Raw genomic sequence first — 25,731 nt, 5'->3', positions numbered from 1 at the left:
GGGAACAGCCATGAGTACCAGGATGGCCCCCTCGTATGCCAACCTATTCATGGGTCACTTAGAGGAAGCCTTCTTGGTTACTCAGGTCTGCCAACCCAAAGTTTGGTACAGATTTATTGATGACATCTTCATGATCTGGACTCGCAGTGAAGAAGAACTCCAGAATTTCCTCTCCAACCTCAACTCCTTTGGTTCCATCAGATTCACCTGGTCCTACTCCAAATCCCATGCCACTTTCCTCGACGTTGACCTCCACCTGTCCAATGGCCAGCTTCACATGTCCGTCCACATCAAACCCACCAACAAGCAACAGTACCTCCATTATGACAGCTGCCACCCATTCCACATCAAACGGTCCCTTCCCTACAGCCTAGGTCTTCGTGGCAAACGAATCTGCTCCAGTCCGGAATCCCTGAACCATTACACCAACAACCTGAAAACAGCTTTCACATCCCGCAACTACCCTCCTGACCTGGTACAGAAGCAAATAGCCAGAGCCACTTCCTCATCTCCTCAAACCGAAAACCTCCCACAGAAGAACCCCAAAAGTGCCCCACTTGTGACAGGATCCTTTCCGGGACTGGATCAGATTCTGAATGTGGCTCTCCAGCAGGGATACGACTTCCTCAAATCCTGCCCTGAAATGAGATCCATCCTTCATGAAATCCTCCCCACTCCACCAAGAGAGTCTTTCCGCCGTCCACCTAACCTTCGTAACCTCTTAGTTCATCCCTATGAAATCCCCAAACCACCTTCCCTACCCTCTGGCTCCTACCCTTGTAACTGCCCCCGGTGTAAAACCTGTCCCATGCACCGTCCCACCACCACCTACTCCAGTCCTGTAACCCGGAAGGTGTACACGATCAAAGGCAGAGCCACGTGTGAAAGCACCCACGTGATTTACCAACTGACCTGCCTACACTGTGAAGCTTTCTATGTGGGAATGACCAGAAACAAACCGTCCATTCGCATGAATGGACACAGGCAGACAGTGTTTGTTGGTAATGAGGATCACCCTGTGGCTAAACATGCCTTGGTGCACGGCCAGCACATCTTGGCACAGTGTTACACCGTCCGGGTTATCTGGATACTTCCCATTAACACCAACCTGTCAGAACTCCGGAATTGGGAAATTGCCCTTCAGTATATCCTCTCTTCTCATTATCCGCCAGGCCTCAATCTCCGCTAATTTCTAATTTCAATTTGCCGCCGCTCATACCTCACCTGTCTTTCAACAACATCTTTGCCTCTGTACTTCTGCCTCGACTGACATCTCTGCCCAAACTCTTTGCCTTTACAAATGTCTGCTTGTGTCTGTGTATGTGCGGATGGATATGTGTGTGTGCGCGAGTGTATACCTGTCCTTTTTCCCCCCTAAGGTAAGTCTTTCCGCTCCCGGGATTGGAATGACTCCTTACCCTCTCCCTTAAAACCCACATCCTTTCGTCTTTCCCTCTCCTTCCCTATTTCCTGACGAAGCAACGATTGGTTGCGAAAGCTTGAATTTTGTGTGTATGTTTGTGTTTGTTTGTGTGTCTATTGACCTGCTAGCACTTTCGTTTGGTAAGTCACATCATCTTTGTTTTTAGATATATTTTCCCCACATGGAATGTTTCCCTCCATTATATTAATAGTATTAATAGTAAGACTTATTAAAAACTTTCAGTGTTTGGCTCCACAAATTTAAATTATATGTAAAGTTTTACTCCAGTGCATGGGAAATAAACATCCCAGGTTGGGATGCATAAACTAAAACCAGAGGAGGGTATGGTCTGATGCAGAGGGGGGGGGGGAGGGGAAATCCCCCCCATCCCCCCCTGCAAATCGCACACTGTGTAGAAGAATGTCATTACATCGTGATCCTTTTGTAGGTGCCATGGATTTGGTATAGGTATTTTTTTAGACATCATAAAACTCTGCATTTGGTGCATGGAATCAATTAGGCTCTTAGCTTTGAAGAGCACTATGAAGGGACATTTAGTTTCTTTGCAGTAAGTGTCCCTGCTCTGATGTGTATAATTTTTTATTTCTGTCACTTACTACTATTTTTCTGTTTTATGTGGCTCTTTATCGCATTTCCAAGACTGTTGTAGTTTATTTTTGTTTTTATGGCGTTGCAAAATTAGTTGCTAGTAACCTACTGCCTTCGAAACTGTCTCAAAAACGCAAAATTTACCACACAGTAGTGACTATATCACCTGCATTGCCGTTGTTTGTTTTTTTTTGTTTTTTTTTTTTTTTTGTTTCAAATGATGAAGGCAAAACACTAAATCCAAACTCTACCAAAGCAAGCGAATTTGTGCTGAAATGATAACATTGTGTTTGTGTGAGACATATTCAGTCTTTAAATTTCTTATTGACTCATGTCTGCACACTGCATCATCAGTGATTCATAAGGCACACTGTGGCTCTGGAGGATCAGCATAACTTTGTGAGACACCCTGTAGTTGCTCCTTTTGATGTATTGGGGTGAACAGAGTGGGGAATTATTTGCTCAGTCTTCAGTTTACTGACCTATGAAGGAGGAAAATTCATGAACACAATATGGTGACCTACCTTATCTCACACTTCTACTCCATAACTCCACCCACTCACCCTGTTACATCCCTGGAACACAATTTACCATTTATTATGGCTATACTGTGCTTAGATGTGGTAAAAACATCAAATATTTGTTTTCAACCCACTACATTTAAAGATAAACATTAGTTTTACACTGTTAAAACAATATTTTTGACAATTTGAAAATTTTCCATTCCCTGCAATGCAGATACTATTAGCCTTAGACAAAAGATGAACAAGGCGTTTTTTTATGGGAAATTTAATGTAGTTTAATTTTTTACTGTCAAACATGTTTGCTAGAAGCCACTGTTTTTGTTATTTGAGAAAACCCTAAAAGTTATCTCTAAATGCTCCTCCACCCTCCCCCCCCCCTCCCCCACATTCAGGATTTTTAGTATGTTGTTTGGGAGACTCCCACCTACCACTGTGCAAAAATTTGCAAGTACATGATTTTTTTCTCCTCGTCGATCTTTTTTGGTCATCTTCAACTGCCTTATTTGTGGAAAGCTTTAAAAGCTGATTTTATAACTGTTTGATTGTCAAATGGCTGTTTTCTTTGTTTTATGTCCATGGGTATTCAATATTTATATACCACCACCTCTTTTAAACTCTTTCTCACATTTACTAAACAAACTGCACAGGCATGAAAAGATGTGTATGGCAATAAATGAATGCCTCACGTTATAAGCATCTGTATAATATTAGTGTTAAGTGAACTTACTGATACCAGACATCTGCTCTGACAGTGTCAGATGCACTCAATGTGTATGCTTGTGGGCCTCACTCAACATGTTGAAGAGGCTATTCCTGCAGCCCTTAACCCATTAAGTGGGTAGTGTGCGTGCGTACGCCTCTTCCGCAGCGGGTAATATGCGCCAGCATGCCCTTGCGCAGTGATGCTGCATACTGTTCTCAAGCATAGAAGTTTTCCTTCATGTTTTCATTGTTGAATTTAAATTGATATTGGGTGGAAATGAATAAAATATATTGCAGAAGTTAACAAAACTGTGTTTTCCTAATATTACAAGTCATTTCCAGTGCGAAACATTTTAAAACAAGGTGCTGCACACAAGGAAACTTCACATTATCCACACCAGTATGAAGTCTCTTTACAAAGGCCTTTTCTCATGCACACCTCCTTTTTGGCCTTTTCTTCGTAGTGGGGGGCAGAAGGTCTGGAAAAGGCCTGGCTGTAAGGTGTGTTCCTTTAGGTGTTTGAGGTGGGCGTCCTACTGATGTCCCTTACTGTGATGAAGATATGGTCAACTGTTTGCAAAGGCTAATCATGAAGATCAGTCTACTTTGTTCACCACCATGCTTCTTGTACAGAACATATGCATTGAAACATTCAGTGTCCAACAAGCGGTGGAAAAGCTTATGATAATATTTTTTCAGTCTGCTCCTGGCCATCTGGTAGCTTTGTAACTGAGAATCGCACCTATCTATGCCCCCCCCCCCCCTCCCCCATCCCCCCATATTCTTGTTGTAGTCAACAACAACATGTCGCTTTTGAATTATTCCATTCTTGGAGTTTACATTTTAAAATGCATCGTCATGGAAGGTGCTGACCATAACAATGTCCCTCCATTCCATTACCAACTGCTTGCCTCTGTACCCTGTTATGTACTCCTCTTTCTTTAGTTTTTCCTTTTTTATGAAGTCAGGGAACCCTGTTCTTTCTTTCTGCATTGTGCCGACAACGTCAGTGATATTGCTAGTTAGTTTGTCTACCAAATCTGGACTGATGTACTAGCTGTCAAGATAAATGCAGTGGCCTTCCTGAGTAGATCGTGTGGAAGCTCCAAACCTATTTGAGAGGTTATTTTTTCATCTGGATAGTGGCTGCCATAATTAGTGTCCTTTCCAGTGTAAACAATAAAGTCCCATTTATACCCGGAGCTGCTTTCACAGAGTTTGTACAATTTGATGTCAAATCTGCTATGCTTTGATGGAATATATTGCCTCCATCCAAGCCATCCTTTCCAGGGCAACAACAATTTATCAATGGTGATGTTCCTTTCTGGCACAAATACTGTTCTGAATTTACGCCACAGATGCTCCATAATGGGGTGAATTTTGAATAGTTTCGTGCTGATAGTGCCTAGTGGGTCATATGAGGTATTGTTAGCAAAGTGGAGGAATTTCAGTAAAAGATGAAACCACTTTTTATTCGTCAGTTTCCTGAAGAAAGGTATCTCAGCTGAGTCTCTCTTTGAAAAGTACATCTTATGATCTGGTTTGTGAAGAATTCCTTGAAGTATAAGCATTCCAATAAGTGTTTTTGCCTCATCACGTGTAGTAACCTGCAAACTGCGGACCTTGGAGCATGCTGCTAAATTGGGATGAGAAGCTAGCCTGTTCTGCATATAAGTTCATCTGTTCAGCTATTACTGTGCACAAAGCATCATCCACAAAACACATAAAACAACTCATCACATCATATTGTTTTAGAGGCACAACTGTACCACTACTACCACTGAACAAATATTGATTACAAACTGAACTAGCATGCACATATGCACTAGATACAGTCTGCTGCAGTAGTGTCTTGTCATCAGATGTTTCTGAATTGAAGGCACTTTCACTAGGGTCAACATTGGTACCTTGCAAACTTTCAGAACTGTCACTGAAATTACTGTCACTTTCTAAAAGCAGCTGCTCAATTTCTGAATCTGATAAACGACTTCTTTTCACCATTGCAAAAGATCACGGCGGTAAACACAGACGAAAAGGGCGCACTTTTGCAGCTGCTTCACTGGACGCATACTGTCGACACATGCTCGAGTGGACAATGCTGTAACTAGCCTAGAACATGCTGTTTTGCTTGACGAGAGCTGCCATCTAGTGAACGAAGCTCAACTAATACCACAGTGTCAATGGCAAGCTAATTCATCATTCCCATTAGCTACTAGCTACAGAATGCAGTGGACGGTTATATCCATTCAAACCCACTGTGAATTAGGGCATGGACATATATATCCAGCATGCCCAATTAAAGGGTTCAGGAAACAAGATGCAACCAACTGCAGATTGTGGTGCACATTGGAACAAACAATACCTGTTGTCTGTATTCTGTAGTCATATCTGGATCATTCCAGTGACTGGCAGAGAAGGTTGAGAAGACCAGCCTTGCTTGCTGAGTTTTAATGAAACCCATAATTTGCAGCATTTTTTCCAGAAGTGATCATTGAATGGAAACTTTGAAGGTTTAGTGACAGGCTAGTCTGCAACTCCCTGGACGCTTAGCTCTATGGTTGAGAACTGTTGTGTTCCTCTAAATGGGTCAGGTGTGTGTCATACATCAGGGCTGCTACCCAGGTAGCTGACTGTGTGTGGGGTTTGCACATGAGGGATTTCTGGATAAGGTGACTCTTCATCCAGTTCAGATAAAGATTTCTGAGCAAGATCCAAAGAAATTTCCTCTACAGTAAGGAATATTAAAATCCCATTGATTAACTACCAAATCATTCACAACAAAGTGTCAAGTTTGAAGCGCCCCTAAAAAATAGTGGAGCTCAAATAATACTAGAACAAAAAGGCTACTGAAAACCTGAAATTGATAGCAGTGAGATTTTTGGGGAAATTTAATCATATATCAAAAGAGTTGGGTAATGGTAACTGAAGATGGTGTATTTGTCACAGTAAACAAACTCAATTCTTCTGATACAGAAATTTAAACTGCATGTGAGGCTGTCTGGGCAAGACTCAGTTTCAAGTGTGGGCACAAATTCCTAATTGCCCCCCTCTGTTGACCACCAGGCTCACCTCCAGATGTAACCAAAAACTTCAGAAAAAACCTAAGTTCACTAGTACCTGATTTCCCCAATCATACCCTCATAATTGGAGGAGGCTATTTTGTAAGTGATGATCATGACAAAACTTCCTGTAAAACATTACTAAGTATGTTTTCAGAGAATTGCCTGGAACAGGTTGTTTGGAATCCCCCTAATAGTGGAGATATATTGGATCTTGTAGCAACAAACAGATCTGACCTCTCTGAGTGTGTTCACCTAAAAACTAGTCTTAACCTCGAGACAGTTGTAGCAACAATGATTACCAGAGTGCAAAGGGAAATTAAAACAAGTAGAAGAATTTATATGTTCAGCAAACTATATAAAGAGACAGTGGTATCATATTTCAGTAAGAAACTTGAAACATTTAGCTCTGGAGAGGAGCAGGTGGAAGAACTATGGCACAGATTTAGAAGATTAGTTTACCATGCAGTTGATAGATATATACCTGGAAGAACGGTTCATGGTATGTAACCACTGTCAAGGACTGAGAAAGAAACAGCGACTACTGCATAATAAGTACAAAACAAGGTTGGTTAATTAGTTACTTTCATGTTCCATGGATCATTTGCATGATAAATTGTAATGATGTAGAATGAGTGATTTTTCAAAGCAATCACAATTTAGTTTTTAAATATGACTACAAGTTGACATTTATAGAGGTGATTTTTTAAAATATCTACAGATATGGGCTAGTAATTCCTAAACAAGTTCATTTGCTCATTACAGAAATAGAAATTCTTCTACAGAATAATACTAATAATAATAACAATAATAATAATAATAAGGCCCGGGAAAAGAATAGGCCTCCGGCATGTTCTGCCAGTCGTAAAAGGCGACGAAAAGAACAAACCACTAATAGGGCTAACCCCCCTTTTAGTATGATTACTTGGTTCAGGACAGTACTAAAGAAGCCTCGGACAAGCGCCGTCATGGTCGGGGACAACGCTTGAACCATATGCCCGCCCACAATGGTAACGACACTGCCAGCCAACTGGAAAATGATTTAAATCCAAATAGAAGTGTTTTGCAGGATATGCTTCCTGCAACCACCCTAGAAGGAAAACAAAGACAGAGGATGAGATGGTCAGATGAAGTTAATCGACACCTCATGTTCTGTTATTACCAAGCAACAAACCTAGGAACCAACACAACTGGATACAGGTCACAAGTATACCCAACATTTATTACCAGAGACCCAGAATTAAAAATTTTAACAGAACAACGACTAGCTGACACATGCTCGAGTGGACAATGGTGTAACTAGCATAAAACGTGCTGTTTTGCTTGACGAGAGCTGCCATCTAGTGAACGAAGCTCAACTAATACCACAGTGTCAATGGCAAGCTAATTCATCATTCCCATTAGCTACTAGCCACAGAATGCAGTGAATGGTTATATCCGTTCAAACCCACTGTGAATTAGGGCATGGACATATATATCCAGCATGCCCAATTAAAGGGTTCAGGAAACAAGGTGCAACCAACTGCAGATTGTGGTGCACATTGGAACAAACAATACCTGTTGTCTGTATTCTGTAGTCATATCTGGATCATTCCAGTGACTGGCAGAGAAGGTTGAGAAGACTAGCCTTGCTTGCTGAGTTTTAATGAAACCCATAATTTGCAGCATTTTTTCCAGAAGTGATCATTGAATGGAAACTTTGAAGGTTTAGTGACAGGCTAGTCTGCAACTCCCTGGACGCTTAGCTCTATGGTTGAGAACTGTTGTGTTCCTCTAAATGGGTCAGGTGTGTGCCATACATCAGGGCTGCTACCCAGGTAGCTGACTGTGTGTGGGGTTTGCACATGAGGGATTTCTGGATAAGGTGACTCTTCATCCAGTTCAGATAAAGATATCTGAGCAAGATCCAAAGAAATTTCCTCTACAGTAAGGAATATTAAAATCCCATTGATTAACTACCAAATCATTCACAACAAAGTGTCAAGTTTGAAGCGCCCCTAAAAAATAGTGGAGCTCAAATAATACTAGAACAAGAAGGCTACTGAAAACCTGAAATTGATAGCAGTGAGATTTTTGGGGAAATTTAATCATATATCAAAAGAGTCGGGTAATGGTAATTGAAGATGGTGTATTTGTCACAGTAAACAAACTCAATTCTTCTGATACAGAAATTTAAACTGCATGTGAGGCTGTCTGGGCAAGACTCAGTTTCAAGTGTGGGCACAAATTCCTAATTGCCCCCCCTCTGTTGACCACCAGGCTCACCTCCAGATGTAACCAAAAACTTCAGAAAAAACCTAAGTTCACTAGTACCTGATTTCCCCAATCATACCCTCATAATTGGAGGAGGCTATTTTGTAAGTGATGATCATGACAAAACTTCCTGTAAAACATTACTAAGTATGTTTTCAGAGAATTGCCTGGAACAGGTTGTTTGGAATCCCCCTAATAGTGGAGATATATTGGATCTTGTAGCAACAAACAGACCTGACCTCTCTGAGTGTGTTCACCTAAAAACTAGTCTTAACCTCGAGACAGTTGTAGCAACAATGGTTACCAGAGTGCAAAGGGAAATTAAAACAAGTAGAAGAATTTATATGGGATGAGAAGTTCCGCCTTATGCAATACACCTTATTTCTTTTGTTTCACCCATACATGTTTCAGCACTTTTGTGCTATCATCAGTGGGTTCTATTTATTTTTAACTTACATTTTATTATTGTCCTCTTGTTTTGGTAGCTGTTATGCTACACAATATACAACATGTCATAGTTTTGAAGTTGTGGTAGGTTTTCCTGTTTTGTTGGCGAAGTAAATGGGCTTGGCAGCGAAAACTCCGCCTATGTTTTGAATAATTGATAAACTGCATTGCCACACGAACACAGGCAAAGAAGTAAGCCCATTTACTTCGCCAACAAAACAGGAAAACCTACCACAACTTCAAAACTATGACATGTTGTATATTGTGTAGCATAACAGCTACCAAAACAAGAGGACAATAATATAATGTAAGTTAAAAATAAATAGAACCCACTGATGATAGCACAAAAGTGCTGAAACATGTATGGGTGAAACAAAAGAAATAAGGTGTATTGCATAAGGCGGAACTTCTCATCCCATTTTCTTAGCAAGCACGGAGACAACAAGAAGAACTGCACCACAAGATGATTAAGAATTTATATGTTCAGCAAACTATATAAAGAGACAGTGGTATCATATTTCAGTAAGAAACTTGAAACATTTAGCTCTGGAGAGGAGCAGGTGGAAGAACTATGGCACAGATTTAGAAGATTAGTTTACCATGCAGTTGATAGATATGTACCTGGAAGAACGGTTCATAGTATGTAACCACTGTCAAGGACTGAGAAAGAAACAGCAACTACTGCATAATAAGTACAAAACAAGGTTGGTTAATTAGTTACTTTCATGTTCCATGGATCATTTGCATGATAAATTGTAATGATGTAGAATGAGTGATTTTTCAAAGCAATCACAATTTAGTTTTTAAATATGACTACAAGTTGAACATCTATAGAGGTGATTTTTTAAAATATCTACAGATATGGGTTAGTAATTCCTAAACAAGATCATTTGCTCATTACAGAAATAGAAATTCTTCTACAGAATAATAATAATAATAATAATAATAATAATAATAATAATAATAATAAGGCCCGGGAAAAGAATAGGCCTCCGGCATGTTCTGCCAGTCGTAAAAGGCGACGAAAAGAACAAACCACTAATAGGGCTAACCCCCCTTTTAGTATGATTACTTGGTTCAGGACAGTACTAAAGAAGCCTCGGACAAGCGCCGTCATGGTCGGGGACAACGCTTGAACCATATGCCCGCCCACAATGGTAACGACACTGCTAGCCAACTGGAAAATGATTTAAATCCAAATAGAAGTGTTTTGCAGGATATGCTTTCTGCAACCACCCTAGAAGGAAAACAAAGACAGAGGATGAGATGGTCAGATGAAGTTAATCGACACCTCATGTTCTGTTATTACCAAGCAACAAACCTAGGAACCAACACAACTGGATACAGGTCACAAGTATACCCAACATTTATTACCAGAGACCCAGAATTAAAATTTTTAACAGAACAACGACTAGCTGATCGGATCCATGTAATAATAAAAAATAACAGGATACCCCAGTCAGAATTAGAAAACATCAAACAACAAGTACAACAAATACTGGAACAAAATAATGTGCAATCAGAAGAAGAAGAAAATACAGTAATGGACTCAAACATCCCAGAGCAATCAAACAAAGACCAACACGCATCAATTAAACAATCAGAGGAAAATGAAATCTTAAGACGGCCACCAGAACAAGCACAAATAGAACACGAAGTGACACACATGTTAGATATAGAAGAGAAATTTCAGCTGACATATATAGAATACAAAGACACAAATACAGACATTAGACCATTCTTGCATAGACCGCCAAATAACCCACAAGTCGAAACAACAATAAAAACTATCAACACAATCACACACAACAAAATAAATGAAAACACAACTATGGAATAGTTACAACTACTGGTTTATATAGGAGCACTCACTACACTAAATATACACGCTAGGCAGAGATCAGAACCAACCAACACACAGAAGAAACCCACAAAACCAGCATGGCAACACAGGCTACAGATCAGAATAGAAAAACTGAGAAAAGACGTTGGACAGCTAACACAATTTATAAGAAATGAAATGTCAGAAAAAAAAAGAAAACTGAAAAGATTAGGTAAAATCTCACAACAAGAAGTGATAGAGCAATTAAATGAAAAGAAGCAGAAATTACAAGTATTGGCCAAATGACTTAGAAGATACAAAAAAAGTGAAAATGGAAGGAAACAAAACCAAACATTCAACACAAACCAAAAGAAATTTTACCAGACAATAGATAACACACACTTTAAAATAGACAATCCACCAAGCATAACAGACATGGAACACTTCTGGAGCAACATATGGTCAAACCCGGTACAACATAACAGGCATGCACGGTGGATACAAGCAGAAACAGACACATACTAGATGATACCACAAATGCCCGAAGTGATAATTTTGCAACATGAAGTCACCCAAGCAATTAATTCAACTCACAATTGGAAAGCCCCTGGAAAAGATAAAATACCAAATTTCTGGCTAAAGAAGTTCACCTCAACACATTCACATCTAACTAAATTATTTAACAGTTACATTGCAGACCCATACACATTTCCTGATACACTTACACATGGAATAACTTATCTGAAACCTAAAGATCAAGCAGACACAGCAAACCCAGCTAAATATCGCCCCATAACATGCCTACCAACAATATACAAAATATTAACTTCAGTCATTACACAGAAATTAATAACACATACAACACAGAACAAAATTATAAATGAAGAACAAAAAGGCTGTTGCAAAGGAGCACGAGGATGTAAAGAGCAACTGATAATAGATGCAGAGGTGACATATCAAGCTAAAACTAAACAAAGGTCGCTACACTATGCATACATTGATTACCAAAAAGCTTTTGATAGTGTACCCTACTCATGGTTATTAAAAATATTGTAAATATACAAAGTAGATCCTAAATTGATACAGTTCCTAAACATAGTACTGAAAAATTGGAAAACCACACTTAATATCCAAACAAATTCAAATAATATCACATCACAGCCAATACAGATTAAGCGTGGAATATACCAAGGAGACTCATTAAGTCCTTTCTGGTTCTGCCTTGCTCTGAACCCACTATCCAACATGCGAAATAATACAAATTATGGATACAATATTACTGGAACATACCAACACAAAATTACACATTTGCTATACATGGATGATCTAAAACTACTGGCAGCAACAACTCAACCAATTAATAAAGATAACAGAAGTATTCAGCAATGATATAAATATGGTTTTGGAACAGACAAAAGTAAGAAAAATAGCATAGTCAAGGGAAAACACACTAAACAAGAAGATTACATACTGGATAACCACAGCGACTGCATAGAAGCGATGGAAAAAACTGATGCCTATAAATATCTAGGATACAGACAAAAAATAGGAATAGATAATACAAATATTAAAGAAGAACTAAAAGAAAAATATAGACAAAGACTAACAAAAATACTGAAAACAGAATTGACAGCAAGAAACAAGACAAAAGCTATAAATACTTATGCTATACCAGTATTGACCTCATTTGGAGTAGTGAAATGGAGTAACACAGACCTAGAAGCACTCAATACACTTACACGATCACAATGCCACAAATATAGAATACATCACATACATTCAGCAACAGAAAGATTCACATTAAGCAGAAAGGAAGGAGGAAGGGGATTTATCGACATAAAAAACCTACATTATGGACAGGTGGACAATTTAAGAAAATTCTTTCTAGAACGAGCAGAAACTAGCAAAATACACAAAGCACTCACTCCTATAAATATATCGGCTACACCACTGCAATTTCATAACCACTTCTACAACCCTCTAGATCACATAACACCAACAGATACGAAGAAAGTAAATTGGAAAAAGAAAACACTACATGGCAAGCACCCGTATCATCTAACACAGCCACACACCGATCAAGACGCATCCAACACATGGCTAAGAAAAGGCAATATATACAGTGAGACGGAAGGATTCATGATTGCAATACAGGATCAAACAATAAACACCAGATATTACAGAAAGCATATTATGAAAGATCCCAATACCACAGCAGATAAATGCAGACTTTGCAAACATCTAATAGAAACAGTAGATCACATCACAAACGGATGTACAATACTAGCAAATACAGAATACCCCAGAAGACATGACAATGTAGCAAAAATAATACATCAACAGCTTGCTTTACAACATAAACTTATGAAACAACACGTTCCCACATACAAGTATGCACCACAAAATGTACTGGAGAATGATGAATACAAATTATACTGGAACAGAACCATTATAACAGATAAAACAACACCACATAACAAACCTGACATCATACTCACCAATAAAAAGAAGAAATTAACACAAATAATCGAAATATCCATACCCAATACAACAAATATACAAAAGAAAACAGGAGAAAAAATTGAAAAATACATCCAACTGGCTGAGGAAGTGAAGGACATGTGGCATCAGGATAAAGTTGACATTATACCAATTATACTATCAACTACATGAGTCATATCACACAATATGCACCAGTACATAAATGCAATACAGCTACATCCAAACTTATATATACAACTACAGAAATGTGTAATTATTGATACATGTTCAATCACCCGAAAGTTCCTAAATGCAATATAACATATACCGTACAGTTAAAAGGAAGTCACGCTTGATCAAGGTCCGCGTCACTTTCCATTTTTGACCAGACATAACGTCTGAGAAAAGAAAGAAAGAAATAATAATAATAATAATAATAATAATAATATTTATTCAACATCGAATAATCAAATACGATCCCTAGAAATATTACAGTTTCAGTACATCATACAGATTATTCTTCTGAATATGTCAGTTTATAAATTACAAACTAAAGATTTGTTTGTATTAATAAATTTTACATTTTGATGGATTTTACATTTGGTAGTATACAATCACAATATTACAAATATTGTTTTTATCAACATTATATTAGTTGTAGGTTACGTAAAACTATGAGCTTGACTTACTTGTGAAGCACTTTTCATACAGATATAATACTCGACTAGGGAATAAAAAAGGTTTTCAATTAGAATTCTTTTTAGCTGATCTTTTAATTTGTTAGTAGGAAGGGTTGTGAGACTTTCTGGTAGGGCATTTGCTAGCTTCAGCCCAGCATGAAGTGCATTTTTTTCATATAAAGCTGTTCTGTGGCTATTTACATGGTATCTGAACTTTTGCCTTGTATCGTACTGGTGCAGGTCACAGTTGAAATTTGGATTTATTGTTTTCACAAGCAATATAACTTTCAATATGTATACACCTATAATGGTAAGCACACCTAATTTTGGGAACAGATTCTGACATGATTCTCAAGGTTTGGCACCACAAATAATTCTGATAACTTTTTTCTGTAGTATTAATAATGTGCTTAGGTTGGCTTGAGTTGTTGCACCCCATATTTCTACAGCATAGTTTAAGTTTGATGAGAATAGGGCATGATAAGCAGTTTTTAGTACACACATGTCCTTACAATATTTGCTAATCATATTTATAGCAAACACATTCTTCGCCAGCTTACATGCTAAAGAATCAATATGCATGTCCCATTTGAGGCTGTCCTGGATTGTAATTCCCAAGAACTTTGTCCATTTTTCCTTTTTTACAATGTCATTTCCTATGGATAATTTCATGTCAAATTCTGTTTGTTTCCTTGTGTTAAATTCCATCATTGCAGTCTTTGAAGCACTTACATTTAGAAGGAGTTGTCAAGGAGAAACTTTTTTAGGAGTTTGATTTGAAATTTTATTTTGGTATCTTTAGACATCTACATCTACATCTACATCTACATCCATACTCCGCAAGCCACCTGCCGTTGTGTGGCGGAGGGTACCTTGAGTACCTCTATTGGTTCTCCCTTCTATTCCAGTCTCGTATTGTTCGTGGAAAGAAGGATTGTCGGTATGCTCCTGTGTGGGCTCTAATCTTTCTGATTTTATCTTCATGGTCTCTTCGCGAGATATACATAGGAGGGAGGAATATACTGCTTGACTCTTCGGTGAAGGTATGTCCTCGAAACTTCAACAAAAGCCCGTACTGAGCTACTGAGCGTCTCTCCTGCAGAGTCTTCCACTGGAGTTTATCTATCATCTCCGTAACACTTTCACAATTACTAAATGATCCTGTAACAAAGCGCACTGCTCTCCGTTGGATCTTCTCTATCTCTTCTATCAACCCTGTCTGGTATGGATCATTTAGAGCAGTATTCAAGCAGTGGGCGAACAAGCGCACTGTAACCTACTTCCTTTGTTTTTGGATTGCATTTCCTTAGGATTCTTCCAATGAATCTCAGTCTGACATCTGCTTTACTAACGATCAACTTTATATGATGATTCCATTTTAAATCACTCCTAATGTGTACTCTCAGATAATTTATGGAATTAACTGCTTCCAGTTGCTGACCTGCTATTTTGTAGCTAAATGATAAGGGATCTGTCTTTCTATGTATTCGCAGCACATTACACTTGTCTACATTGAGATTCAATTACCATTCCCTGCACCATGCGTCAATTCGCTGCAGATCGCTGGCTAAGATATCAAAAATTTTTGTTGCATCATTTTGCACCCCTTTCTATGCTTAAGAAAACCTTAATGTTTCAAAGGTGACTGATCGGTTATGAATTGGTGAAGCCAACATATGTGATTATGATATCTTATTTGTGGTGACATACTGATGTGAGGCATAGCCCTATTTTGGGTTGGGTTAATGATGATGGTTTGGTTGTGAGTTGGGAAAACCAATGATTGTGCTCTCATGAGAATATCTGTAATTCTTGTTATAGTGTTGATTGTAGTTAGGCATAGATTTCAATGAGCCATTTATGTCCACCATTTTCATGATGTTGGTCAAACCCAACAGTCAGTTTTTCAAGTGTTTCATTTAACTTCATCACTAACATAAAAATAGCTTACAAAGTTAATACACTAGTGACACAAATGCAGACAGCAAATTAAATGTGTCCGAATGTTCACAGATGTATAATGCATAGCTCTAGAAGTACAAAAATATACATTTTTGCAATCAAAATTTCTTCGCTTTTTTATGTTTTAAGTAAAAAGTTAACTTACTTCATAGCCCTTCAGTTCCAATGCAGTGATTTTGATCTCTCTTTTGTATGGATAAATCAATTGCTTGCTGATGTACTGCAATAAGAGAGTTTGATTTATATGTATAAAATGCACTTCTGTGTTTTGCGTAGTTAAAATTGAATGGTATTAAGTGGTGTTTTCCGAGCATTGTAAATACACTGGAGAAAAGATTTGTTCATCTCAGCTGGCAATATCCTCATAACATTACATAAAACTGCCTCTGTCCTTGGTAAGTGCCTCTGTTCAGTGAGGAAGAGAGTCAACAAGTTTGTTCAGCTCTGCTATATGCATTGAAGCCACTCATTAACGATATCATAGAGCAACAAGATTGCTGAAATGTTGATTGCTTTGTTTCATGCACTGTTCCAATTACTCATATAGAGATTTTCCAAGGGATTAAAATTGGTTGAGTTAACCGTCTAGTTGCATTGTTGGTCATAGTAGGAGAGTAAGTTGCACTGTGAACATGGTTGTTGTCATCTTGAAAGATGGGAGTGGCCCACAGCACATTTGTTGCAAAGTTGTATAAGAGAAAACAATAATGTTGATGTCCTGGATCCTATTCACAGTAACCTAAGTGAGTGGGCCCAAGTTGGAGTACAAAACAGTACTCCCAAAACATCACAGAATTATTACCTGAATTACACACTCTACACAATAGAGACTGAACGCCCTATTGAGTAGTCATTGCCCTTGACGTGTTGTGTAATTTGAAAAAGAATCAAAATCACAAATCATGGGTCACAGTACATGCCTCAAGTCAGCTACAATTCTGTTCCATTGTTGTCTGATATCATCAGTGACACACAGCAGTAAGCAATGGCCTTTGCTAGGTATCCAACTCCAAATGTCCACAGACTGCAGTTCCTGCCACATTGTTCACTCAGAAACTGGTTGAGGTAGACCTGCATTCATTGACAGCAGCAATTCCAGTTGGGTTTGAAATCGATTGTCGTTAAAAAGGCATGAGATTTGTTTCTGATCCTTGTCAGTTAAGGTCACTTTATGACCACTGTCCATACACCATGTAACCATGAGTAGTACATGATTTTTATAGACATGTGAGAAAGTCCACATTAATACTTTAACAAATCGGGAACCTCTTTCACAGTGTATCCATGGCCATATTCAAAAACATGATAGCTCAGTTCTGAAAACTTAATGTAATCGGATAGGTAAGAAAATCATGTCACCAAGAACACTTGTATAAAAGGTACTTTGTATGCAAACTTTCAGAGCCAGTGGGTCCTTCTTCTGGTAGAAGGGTTAAAATGGAAAGAAGAGAGTTGAAGGAAAAGGAGCAGTGAGGTTTAGGAAAAGGGGTAGAGTTTGGTAAAGTCACCCAGAACCCTGGGTCAGGGGAGACATACCGAACAGGATGAGTAGGGAAGACTGATTGTTGGGGACTGAACCAGGTGAGATTTAAGAACCTGAGAAAAGGGTAAACTGCAAGAGAGAGATTATGCTAAAACATGTGTATGAATTAATAAGAGCAAAAAGCTAAGCACATTGTATGTTTTAGTCGTGGGAGGGAGATGCCAAAAAATAGATGGGTTAGAAAATGAAAGATGCAGAAAACTAAAATGGAGAGAAGAAAGGAGTAATTACTGTGAAGAAATGCTGTGACCAAAGAATTTAATGCAAATTAAGGACAGGTTGGTGGCAAGAACCAAGGACAAGTTGTAGTGCCGGTTCTCACTTGCAGAGTTCTGAGAAACTGGTGTCTGGGGGAAGAATCCAGATTGAACATGTGGAGAAATATAGACTAAAATGACAACTGTCATGTTGTAGTGCATGTTCTGCAACAGGAAATTGTGTGTTATCAGGATACACCCTCTGCCTATTCCCATTCATTGTAACTGTTAACTTGGTGGTAAGCGTGCCTGCTTAACTGAGTGGTAATGTGTTTCCCTACCACACAGCAGGTCTGGGTTTGATTCCCGGTCAAGTTGGAGATTTTCTCCACTTGTGGACTGAGCGTTGTGTTGTCCTCATCTTCATTTCATCATCACCGACAAGCAAGCTGCCCAATGTGGCACCACCTGAAATAGGACTTGCAATCCAGCAGCCAACCTTTCCCAAATGAGGCCTCCTGGGCATCAGTGTCACACAAACATTTCATTTTCACTTAGTGTTAGTCATGTCAGTGTAAAAGGCCGAACAGTGTTTACATAGGAGCTAGTATATGACGTGTCATTTTGTAAGTGGCTCTTCCTTTGATAGCATATGTTTTGCCAGTTAAAGGATTGGTACTGGTGGTGGTAGGAGGGTGCACAGGGCAAGTTTTGCAGTGGGGACATCACAGGGGTAGAGACATGGGTGCAGAAGGAGCATGGGGTCTGACAAGGATGTTGTGGAGATTGGGAGGGTGACAAAAAGCTATTCTAAATGTGGTGGGAAAAATCTCAGACAGAATGAGGTCTGCTGGTGGGAACTGGCACTACAACTGGTCCTAGGTTCTTGCCACCCATCTGGCTTTAATTTACATTAATTTATTTGGTCTCAGCATTTCTTCACAGTAATTATTCCTTTCTCCACTCTATTTTAGTTTTCTACATCTTTCATTTTCTGACCTGTGTGTTTTTCAGTGTCCTCCTCCCACCTCTATCACATACGATGCACTTAGCTTTTTGTTCTTATTAACTCATGCATGATGTTCTAGCCATAATCTCTGCCTTGCATATTACACTTTCTTCCACCTTTAAGCTCTCAAGTTTTTGAATCTTGCCTGATTAAGTCTCCAACAATCAGTATTTCCTTCTCACCCCATCCATTAAGTCTCCACTAGCCTGGGATACAGGATGACTTTTCTAATCTCTACCCCTTTTCCTAAACCTCACCAGTCCTTTCCCTTCATCCCTCTTCATTCCTCTTCAACCCTTCCATCAGAAGACAGGGCCACTGCCTCTGAAAGCTTGCAAATGTAATACCTTTTATATGTGTGTCATCCTGCTACTGCTTGGTGAGTAGATCTTTTTATCTATGCAGATACATTATGTTTTCGAAAATTCAGTATTTTAATTGATATGGTAGCTCATTTCTGCCACTGTCACAGCTCCACATCACCTGATCTTACTATGCTGATACCATAGAATGAACTGCTGCACACACCACTTCACTGACATGACATACATTAGCAGTGGAGGGTCACGTGACTGGCAGTTACCTATTCTACACCACCTATAGTCCTCCAGTGCTCTTTTAAAAGGGTGACTAATATTTTGACCAATGAGCGTACTTGTTTCACATCTTATTCTGTGTAATGTGTCTTTCGCTTTGTAGCTGTGATTGTTCCCACTGATATGCTTTACATATTGCATAAGAATTAATTTGAAGAGTTTTAAAACTGTGTCTGCAATTTTCACATTACGCTATATACTTGAATAATCCGCACATGTTTTTTCCTGAATTTTAGGATGAAAAACTGGGGTGCATGGATTATTCGAAATGTTGTTGGTACTGCTCTGCCTCCAACAATACATCCCGTTATACTATTGCATTGTTGCAGCCTCAGTCTGTGATGCATCAGTAGCACGTTAGGAGTGAAGTATTAACGTCTTCAAACTTGTTAATTATGGCTACAAGTTATCGTTATCGCTCATACACTGCTAAAGAAAAAGTGAAAATTATTGAAGAAGCCAAGAATATTGGAAACCATGCAGCAGGAAGAAAGTACAACATGAGTGAGAGTTGTATTCATGACTGGCACAAAAATAAAATGCAGCTTCAAGAAACTAATAGTAATCGCTGGGAATTTCGCGGCCAAAAAGCGAAGCATCTGGACCTCGAGAAAAGGCTCTGCGATTATGTAGATGAGAAGCGACAATACGGATGTGCAGTGACGAGTGAAATGTGCCAACTTAAAGCATTGTCTTTAGCCAAAGAACTAGGCATTACCAGTTTCAAGGCTAGCCGGGGCTGGCTATCGAGATTATTCAACCGAAATAGTTTAGGATATCGCTCAGTGGCTTCCAGGCGATTACAAAGAAAAAATAGTGAATTTTCATCGTTCTGTGTTAAATCTGCACCGTAAACAGTCCTATATATTATTGCAAATTGGTAATGCGGATCAAACGCCAGTCTATTTTGAGATGCCACTCAACAACACAGTGAACAGGAAAGGAGAATCCAGCATCATGATACGAACTGGCGGCAGTGAGAAACAAAGATGTACAGTGATGTTGTGTGTAACTGGCAATGGACGAAAGCTACCACCTTGCGTGATATTTAAAAGGAAAACTATTCCAAAAAATATCAGTAAAGGGCATACCGGTATTAGTGAGAGCGAATCCGAAAGGGTGAATGGACAATGAACTTATAATTGACTGGGTGACACATGTTTGGCAACGTTGTCCTGGTGTGTTAGTGAATTTACGCAACATGTTGGTCCTAGACAGCTTCTGCCGACATACAACTAAGGAAGTGCGAGACAAATTACAAAAAGGGAAAACTGACTTGGTCATTATCCCTGGAGGCCTAACATCCATCCTACAACCTCTAGATGTGTGTATAAATCGGCCATTCAAAGCTGCACTTAAACAGCGATATACGCAATGGATGGCTGATGAAAACCATAAGTTCACACCTAGTGGAAAAATGAAACGGTCGCATTTGTCCCAGATTTGTGAATGGGTGAAAAGTGCATGGGACTCCATTCCTCAACCACTGGTGGAAAAATCCTTCAAAAATGTGGAATCACAGATTCACTGGATGGAACAAAGGATGACGCTCTATAGGAAGATGGTGAAGACGACAATGATTCTCCCGCTAGTGATGACGATGAAAGTGATGAATAGAGTGGTAAGAGAGGAAACGTACCAGTATTGACTAAAATATTTTATTGCACATACCGTATTAACAAATTCTTAAACAAGATAATTCACATTTCTTTTTTTGCTACTGTAGGTACACGTAGAGTCCCTGATGGCGGTGATAATGTTCCCCGGCCGCCCACCTGTCTGGCCAGCTGCACGCCACTGAATCGGTTGCGTTTTAATGATGTATCAACCTGTACAGCAGTATTGCTTCAAACCAGTAGTTATTATACATACTTTTGAACACATCATAACATTGGAACTTTTTTTTTTTTTTTGTAAATAAAACAAATTAAAGCAAAAAATAATTTTTTTTCCCCTCTTCCTCAAAATTGGGGTGCGCGGATTATTCGCAGGCGCAGATTATTCGAGTATATACGGTATATTCTTAGTTGTAATCTATGATATAGGGTATAGTCACCAAGCTAATGTACAACTTTGAGCAGTGATTCTTGTCCATTAAAATCTTTGTTAATGTATGTATTCTGTTATGTAGCAGCAGAATGTATATTTGAGGAGATATTAATTGTGTGGAAATCCATTTTCCAGCATCCTGATTTAATATTCCTGTAATTTTTCTACACCACTCCAGATGAGTACTCAGAAGCTTCCTTTAACATGATCATAGCCTTCCTTCATCATTTTTTTCTTGAATAGTGAATTCAATATCTGTAATGACCACTTTGACAACACACAGGTAAATCATTATAGTTTAACAATTAAACTCTAGTGATTTGATATAGACTTTTGCAACTCCCCCTATCTTGTCTTTAACCCATATTTATACACTGCAATGCCAAAGAAAATGGTGTAAAACATGTGTATTCAAATACAGAGATACATAAACAGGCAGAATATGGCAGTGTGATGAGCAACACCTATATAAGACAATAATGTTGGGTGCAGTTGTTAGATCGGTCACTACTGCTACATTGGCAGATTATCAAGATTTAAGTGAGTTTCAACGTGTTGTTATAGTTGGTGCATGAGCGATGGGACACAGCATCTTTGACATAGTGATGAAGTGGGGATTTTCCCATACAACAATTTCACGAGTGTACCATGAATATCAGGAATGCAGTAGAACATAACATCTCCGATATACTGTGGCTGGAAGATCCTGGAGGAACGAGACTGATGATAACTGAAGAGAATCATTCAACATGGCAGAAATGCAACCCTTCCTCAAATTGCTGCAGATTTCAATATTGGGTCATCAACAAGTGTCAGCATGCAAACAATTCAACAAAACATCATCAATAAGGGCTTTCAGAGCCGAAGTTCTACTTGCATACCCTTGATGACTGCATGGCACAAAGCTTTACACCTCACCTGAGGCTGTCAACACTGACATTGGACTGTTGATGACTGGAAACATGTTGCCTGGTTGGACGAGCCTGATTTCAGATTGTATCAAGCGGATGGACTTTTATGAGTATGGAGACAACTTCACGAATTCATGAACCCTGCATGTCAGCAAGGGACTGTTCAAGCTGGTGGAGGCTCTGTAATGGTGTGTGTGGTGTGTGCAGTTGGAATTATATGGGACACCTGACACATCGAGATACTACTCCGACAGGTGACACATGCGTAAGTATCCTGTATGATCACCTGCTTCCATTCATGTCCATTGTGCTTTCCGATGGACTTGTGCAATTCCAGCAGGACAAAGCAACATCTTACAGAAGTACTACAGAGTGGTTCTAGGAACACTCTTCTGAGTCTATACTCTTCCACTGGCCACCAAACACCCCAGACATGAACATTATTGATCAGATCCGGGATGCCTTCAACATGCTTTTCAGAAGAGGTTTCCACCCTCTCATTGTTTTACAGATTTATGGACAGCCCTGCAGGACTCAAGGTGTCAGTTCCCTCCAGCACTACTTCAGACATTAGTCCAGTCCATGCCATGTCGTGTTTGCAGCACTTCTGCATGCTCTCAGGGGCCCTACACGATATTAGGCAGGTGTGCCAGTTTCTTTGGCTCTTGAGTGTATGTGGCTGTCCATTTCATTTGGAAGCAACTAGTGGAAAAATGTTATGATCAGGAGGTTAAAAAATGTGATGTTTTTATTACATTCGAAAGTGCCCTTTCTTGCAGTTATTCATTTCAGTTTTATGTTTGTCTCAGTATCTGTGAGAAAGATTTTTGTTCTTTTCATATACATTCTTTCTGATTTATTTGGCCTTCATGTATTTTAGTGTAACTTTTGTTTTTTTCTTAACAGATTTATGTACCTGGAGAAGACATAACAGATGCATCTGCAGAAAAGAAAAGTCAACTGCATATTAGAGATTCTGTTCATTCTACCAATGTGACACAATTCTTTTATGTTGACCCAACAAATAAAAGACGAACACCAATTATTGTCCATAGTGAGAAAAGTAAACCTAAAAGATTTTTCCGTGAATGGTCCAATCCTCATTATGGATTAACAGAACCTACTGTTGAATATGACAGTATAAATCATAATTTTGAAAATAAATATTTGAAAAACCAGAATGGGTCAGAGTATGCAGAAACAAAATATGTCAGAATGTTTGTGGCTGAGGAAGTCAACATCAATAATGTATACACTACACCTTCGCCAACAGAAGATGATACTGTTTTTAGGAATCAGATGCGACCATTTTCTGACTTATGCCCTCACAAGGCAACAGGACAGTTTCCTTATAAAGCAGATTGCAGAAGATTTGTAAATTGTTGGAAAGGAAGAGCGTTTATTCAAGTCTGTGCACCAGGGACGTTATTTAATCCTGAGACTCTTGAATGTGATTTCCCAGGAAAGGTAAAATGCTTAAAATATCAACATGATGCAGGATCGGGTAAGGATTATCTGATTTCTATTCTTCTGCATGACATTCACAATTAACATTGTAATTGTAAAGCATAATTGTAATTTGTCCAGTATGATCAAAATATCTATGTAATGATAAATCACTATTCACCAAATAAAGGTGAGACCAGAACAGCAAACAGGCGAACAGATAAATACAATCAGAGCTGAACTTTTGGTCAAGTTGCGCCTCTCTCTCTCTCTCTCTCTCTCTCTCTCTCTCTCCCTCTCCCTCTCCCTCTCCCTCTCCCTCTCCCTCTCCCTCCCTCCCTCCCTCCCTCCCCCCCTCCCTCCCCCTCCCTCCCCCTCTCCCTCTCTCACTCCTCTCTCCCCCTCTCTACCCCCTTTATCCCTCCTCCCACCCCCCCTCCCTCTCTCTCTCTGTGTCTCTCTCTCTCTCTCTCTCTCTCTCTCTCTCTCTCTCTCTCTCTCTCTCTCTCTCTCCCCCTCTCCCTCTCCCTCTCTCCATCCCCCTCTCACTCCCCATAGAGATGGGTCATTTGTGAACTAACATGTCCAAAGGAATGGTTCATCAAGATGAACAGAATGAGCAAGGAACGAATTCTGGAAATGGCCGGTCTCATTTCCACAACGGCACATCAGTCAGTCTCGTTCCAGCCTCGGTCCCGTTCCCATTGGTCTTGGTCTAGGTCGTGACTTTCTACTTATAGTTCCCAGGAACGGGAAACAGTCGGTCTCATTCCCGCAATGGCATGTCGGCCGGACTCATTCCAGCCTTGGTCCCGTTGGTATCTGTCTCGGTCTCGGTCTCACTTGGCTGAACTTGTCCTTCTTCACGTGGCCACTCATCACAGTTCCACTGCTGACTGCTCATAGTTCAGTATCGAGTTTTTGTTCATTTTCATTCGCTGTGCACACCAACTCTAGATCTGTTTCAAATCTTTTTGTGAACTCTGAACTTCTGGTTCTTTCCGTATTCTGTTCAGCATCCACAACCGGTAATTAAAATGTATTTTATAATTACGTAAATTATATAAAAATTATGCAGTATGTAATACATACATCTTTTCATGTAACAAAATGGCACATCAACTTACTTCAGTATTTCGATAAACAGCAGAAGAAATACTTGTAAAAAGGCAAGATTTTTTTTTTTATTACACATGCAAAGGAAGTCGGCATGGCACACACGAGTTGCCATTTTCTGTCTTTTTCTGATCCAAGGTGAAAGAGCATGTTCATTGTTATGGAAGGTAGACCGACTTACAACCAAATGAAGCCCACACTCCCTAATCGAGTGTCTGGTGTTGCATTTTGTAAAGAGAGTATGATAACTTCTACAATATTATTTCAGTGGTACTGAGTGTCACACGAAAAATTGGCCTTGAGTACTAGACTGCTCATTGTTACCCACCAATCGTCATCTATTGTTTCAAAGTTGTTTGCTTTAGCTTATTTTTTATTTTTTCACTGCCCAATTATTAAATGTTTGTCTATTCTGCTCGTAGCAGTCAACAAATCATGTGTAATTGCAGTATATACTAGGGGCCGGTTATTCATGCGCCACCTTATATTGTTTCTCTGCAATCAGTGCCATAAAGCTACAGTTGGCTAAACGAGAGGTTTTGCACAATCACGAAAATTACAAGTGTGTGAGAATTACAAGTGTGTGGTTCCCAAAAAAGAGCGATCACTAGTGAACTAGTTCCCAAGGATGAACGAGTTTGCCCATCTCTAGCTCCCCCCCCACTGTCTCACTCTGCAGTGCTGCCTTCTTTAGAAGGAAGACACCTTGGTAACTTGTGGCCTAAGTTGAAACTGGTCTGTGATAAGACTTTCTGTGGTGTATATTTCATATGATGAAAATATTCAGTATCAGAAGGATGTAACTAATTAATTCTTAATACCTAAAGCTAGTATAGGGCTTCACAGTAAACATGCTTCACTAGCAGATGGTGAGAGCATATCTGTGCCAGGGAGCAGGGCGG

The 25,731-nt window shown here is 39.3% G+C and overlaps 1 protein-coding gene across 2 annotated transcripts in view; it reads left to right on the top strand.

The window, feature by feature from the left end:
* LOC126191321 (serine protease svh-1-like) overlaps positions 1 to 25,731 on the top strand; it is a 457,777-nt gene that overhangs the window by 71,420 nt on the left and 360,626 nt on the right. For both annotated transcript variants that reach the window (XM_049932162.1, XM_049932154.1), the window contains exon 2: positions 23,174 to 23,771. In XM_049932162.1, coding sequence (XP_049788119.1) covers positions 23,174 to 23,771 — 598 coding nt within the window. The remainder of the gene's footprint in view (positions 1 to 23,173; positions 23,772 to 25,731) is intronic.

Source organism: Schistocerca cancellata, chromosome 1, assembly GCF_023864275.1.
Source record: "Schistocerca cancellata isolate TAMUIC-IGC-003103 chromosome 1, iqSchCanc2.1, whole genome shotgun sequence".
Taxonomy (NCBI): Eukaryota; Metazoa; Arthropoda; class Insecta; order Orthoptera; family Acrididae; genus Schistocerca; species Schistocerca cancellata.
This window is presented reverse-complemented; position numbering and strand designations above follow the sequence as displayed.